At 49.4% G+C, this 4,832-nt stretch overlaps 1 protein-coding gene across 1 annotated transcript; it reads right to left on the bottom strand.

Moving 5' to 3' along the window:
• Positions 1-559: 559 nt before the first annotated feature.
• Positions 560-3,858, bottom strand: Pmar_PMAR006211 (hypothetical protein; the record flags this gene model as incomplete). The annotated part of the gene is made up of 2 exons (XM_002774538.1): positions 560-810; positions 951-3,858. The coding sequence occupies 2 exons, from the start codon at positions 3,856-3,858 to the stop codon at positions 560-562; spliced, it is 3,159 nt and encodes a 1,052-aa protein (XP_002774584.1).
• Positions 3,859-4,832: the final 974 nt, after the last annotated feature.

Raw genomic sequence — 4,832 nt, 5'->3', positions numbered from 1 at the left:
TGCGCGGTCGCCAGGTGCCAGGAGATGACGGAGTAGAGTAGAAGAGTAGTAGAGAGCTGGATCAAAGCTGTCAAAGCGTGAGACCAGGCGTAGGGACTTCTACTCGATCCGAAGGTACCTCAACCGCGGGTTGGCTCAGCCGGAATCCTCACCACGTAGAGTTCTCACTTAGTGAGAACGTTAGTCTAACGTAGGAACCCAACATCACAATTAGATCTAATGGATTTGCTACTCAATCGCACTAGTGAGACCACTACATATAGACCAAGTGCTAGTCAAGCGAGATTACAACGTAAGAGCAACTGCTCCCAGTCGTAAACGACGCACGTTGTATTCCTTTGCGCTTGCCTCGCGGCTCCGCGCATTGGCCACGGGAGACGTTGGCTTAAGTGGATCCCATCATACCAACGTTCATAAGCTACGATGACGATCCCAAAAGTAAAAAATGAACTAGTCTAATAGTCGTCATCTATCATCATCAACTACCATAGTCGTCTACATAATTCTTCAAGTCGTCTAAGTCGTTATACCATAGTCCTTGCAGTCGTCTACCAAAAAGCTAGTTGGTGTCGTTCTCGATCATAACGTAGTCACGATAGTAGACACGTTGCTCGGCCTGTCTCAGAGAGTCGAGACGTGCCTCTGCATCCACACTGTCGACGCTCAGTAGCTGAATAGCATGCTCGTACTTGGCAAAGACGTTAGCCATAGACTCCCCTAGGTTCTGGTGCAAGTCGTGAACCACGTTAGTACAGTTGTTGGACTTAGCGTGATCGGACAACGTAGACAGAAACGTACCCTTATAGAGGCCTAGTAGACGTAGATACGTATAGTGAATACTCATAGGTATACGTTGGCACCTACGGGCTCTCAGGTTAGCGTCGTGGGGTAGTGTAGGGACTCCGAGTACGTGAACAGCAGTAGGGAGGTCCCAACAACGTAGGGCCGACAGGAGTCCTTCAACGAGAGACCAACCATACGAGCCAACCTTCTTAGTTTACCACCCTTCATGCCGAGCTCCTTGTAGGTGACCTTCTCAAGGAGAAGATTCTTGAAGTCCTTCAAGTCGTCGTCCAACCCTTGCGCACGTATTACGCAAGCACTGATACGGTCTTCGTAGTTACCATCTTGTAGTAGCTCTGGGTCGATCTCTTCCACGGGCTTGGCATAACGTGCGAGTTCACGTAGTTCTTCTTGTTGTTCAGTGGTAAGGGAACCGTAGTTGGGTAGGTCAATACCGTCACAGTTGAGAGTCATCACCAGAGCACCGACAGTTGAAGAGTTGGTTGTGGCGTTAGCCACGGGAGAAGTAGTAACTTCCTCTACTAGTTTAGCACTAGTGGTTGTTGTTGACGTATTCGTGGCGTTAGCCACGGGAGTAGGGATACATTGGGCGTCCCTGCCGTTGGTGGTTGCAGTTGTTGATTCCGTGGCGTTAGCCACGGGAGAAGTGGTATATTGTGAGCACGGTTCTTCATCGTTGGTCTCGACTATGTTCTCAGCCATCTCGTCATCCGTAATCTTCCTATGGTCAAAAACCACTTCGCTGATAGACATCGCCTTGCAGACGTGGGTACCGTCAATGACTTTGTCGTTGATCTTAGCTCGTGATATCGAGTCGGCATAGTTCAACTCAGAGGGTATGTGCTTGATGATAACGTCTAACTGTCGGCACATCTCTCTAATCTCCTTCAGTCTTCGTCGTTCAACGACAGGTAGCTTCTCGTCCCTACTGGGACGTCGTAACCGATATACCGTGATCTCACTGTCACATAGGAGAACGACTTGTCGAGCTGGTAGATTAGGTACCAAGGGTTCTAGAGGTGACTGGTGAGGACGTAGACAAGTCTTGATGGGTAAGTAGGTTGATGTAGAACGTATCCAAGTGAGGGCGTGGTGTACAGCGACCAGCTCCTTACGTGGAATAGTCCACTTAGTCTGTGAGCTCGGGAAGACTCCTCCACGAGTCATGACCCTAGTAGTAGTATCTTCACCAGTGGTACACCTCACGTCCACACCCCAACACTCACCAGATGCATCTGATGAGACCAGTAAGGGGTAATTCTCCAAGTCAATGAACCTCTCGAAGCCTATTGACGTAGTTATTTCTGTGCACGGCGTTGCCCATACTTTGATCCGATGGACCAAATCATCGTTGAGCTTGTCGTCCCAGTTTTTATGAGCCTGACAGACTTCTCGCCAAAGTAGTCGTCCTTGTATGTCTAGCTCAACGTAGAGGCCAAGAGGGTCGTAGAGAGAAGCCAAGGCTGCACAAGCCTGTAACTTAGTGACTTCACCATCTGGCACGTAGCCGGAGTAAACCGCGTGGAGTTTGTCGACGTCTAACTTGAGCAGGTATCCAAGGACGGACTTCTTGGCACCGTCGTTACCGTCCGCAGTCAACCAGTTGCAGAAGGACATAACGGGGTCATTACCGAAGCCATGTCCAGTGAAGACGTGAGAGCCGAACTCGTAACCAAGTCGTGCTTCCTCTCTAGTTCTCCCACCGTAATAGAGGTCATCAACGTATTTGAGTAGTAACATTCTAGTAGGTATAGAAGGACCTCGTAATATATACTCTACGCCAGTCGCAGAGGGCATTAATAGTGCCTGCTCGATCTGCACGTTAGAGAGTAGTCGTGGTGGTGAACCGGTAACTTCGGCCTTGTGTACCTCACGTTGTACAGACAGAGAAGACGTTAGAAGTCGTTCCATTTCCAGTACCACGTCGTGGCTACTTGCCTCTAGCATACAGGGGGCATTATTACTGCCAAAGGCGATACTCGACCATAGGACAGTATAGTTCCCAATACACGTATAACTGGAATAGCCAACGTCGTATAATGAAGCCTTCATCTGGCAGAATGCCTTGGAGACGTCGGCAGAGATGAAGTAGGGAAAGCTCCTCAGCTGTAGTAGTACTCCTTGTAGGTCGTTCTGGGTCTTACCGCCACGTTTAGTGAACTTGTTCAACGTACGGAAGTCTAGAACGATACGACAAGGCGTCGTAGGATGACTGTCTCTAAAGACCATGTGTGATGGCGTATAATGGTAGGGCTTAATAACGACAGTGCCCTCCAAAGCCGTATCACGTGTCATAACATCCCATGCCGTCTGACATTCGTCAAAGGTTGGGGGCTCGAGAGTACCGTCGACATAGTTGTTCTTGACGATTGTGCAGAATCCTCGAGTAGTATATACTTGTAGTGCTGCCTCAAAAGCATCACGTTGTTCTGGAGAGAGTCGTCTCGTAGAAGCAGTACCACGATGTGCAGCGTTATTGAAGTTGTTAGGTGGACGTTCTTCTCCCAACCAGGGTAACCGTACACATACTCTACCTAGGGGTGTCTTGGCATCCCACATCCAATGACGTAAGAGGACATCCCAAGGAGGTAGATTGTCGTCGAAGTTGTTGTCTACCACATCGTCGTTGTCGTGGTTCTCGTCATGGTGGGGGGTAGCCAAATCCACGTTGGGGGATGTTCTCGTCGATGCAGCAGAAGTATAGTGAACATAGTAGTCGTTCGTCATAGGATCTTTTCCCGATTGGCTACAGTCGGCCTGGCCCACAAACAAGTCGTCTGGGTAAGTCCTCGTCGTAGGGAAGAGGGCCTTGTGTAGATCCGCTTCAGATGGCTCGGTACCAGAGTCTTGAAGTAGGAATAGTTGACGTATATGGTTGATCACGTACATAGCCGTGATCTCCTGTTGGTCTTTCTCCAGCTGGTTAGCTGTAGAATAGTTGTCATTGAACCGTACTTCTTTAGGAGCCGAGTAAGGGCTGAAGTCGTGCTCGTCGTTGGTAGTAACATGCATACCGTGTGGGCTGACGCGGATGGTGGTGCGTAACTTACCCATGGTAGGACAACCAAGTAGTACCGGGACATATAAGTCATCAGACACCACGATGAACTCGTCGTAGATCGTAATACGGTTGGTAGAGACCTTGAGCATGACGATACCGTCGACGTTCAAAGCACCACCGTCAGCCACTATAATGTGATGGGCAGAGTTGGTGTAGATTTCTGCAGTGGGGGCCAGTCGTTGAAGTGCTTGTCTTGAGATGAGGGAAACCTCTGCTCCCGTGTCGAACAGTGCTGGTATGACGTTGTCTTCAACAGGCCTCTGCGTGCGAGACGAGTCTCGGTGCGGCTCGGCGCTCGCTCGCCGAGCGCGCGAGCGACGAGCGAGCACGGTCTCCTATATTTCTCTCGAGACGAGCGACGAGACTCGCCGAGACTCGCTCGGAGAATTCCTCTCCAAGAAATTCTCATAAAGAGCGCTTTTCTGGTCTCGTAATTGGTTATCAACTATTTCCGAATAAGCTCTCATTATTGAGGATAGTCCTCTCTTTGCTGATACAATCTCAGCACGAGGGATCATCTCTCAGAGATGGGAAACTTCGAATTGAAAAGGTTTCGACGGAGGCAGTGCCTCCGAGGCACTAGGACTCCGAATTTCAGAGGAACGATCTTATTGATTTGGTACTAGTTCTGGTCTAACACAAGTCGAACCCGCCCGATGGATAAATTAGTTGCGGAGAGACTGCTCACCATGCAAAGCCTTTGAACTGTAGATGCAGAGATGCAGAGCCCAGCACTGTGATCTGATGATCAGATTTTGATCACCTCCTCATAGAGCTCTTTTCGAAAGCATTGGTGGTTTGAATTATCAACAGTGATTCAAGAGTATTTGGCTTCAGCTCTGTTCTACGCATACCAAGCTGATCTCGTGCACGACTAAAATGCTCTCGCACGAGCTAGTAGTGAGAGTAAAGATTGCGCACAGATAGCTGCTTCTGAAACAGCGGAAATGTACTCTTAGCTTTCTCC

The sequence above is a fragment of the Perkinsus marinus genome, assembly GCF_000006405.1.
Source record: "Perkinsus marinus ATCC 50983 genomic scaffold scf_1104296958234, whole genome shotgun sequence".
Classification (NCBI taxonomy): Eukaryota; Perkinsozoa; order Perkinsida; family Perkinsidae; genus Perkinsus; species Perkinsus marinus.
The sequence above is the reverse complement of the archived record's forward strand: the minus strand, read 5'-3'. Positions and strand labels throughout refer to the sequence as shown.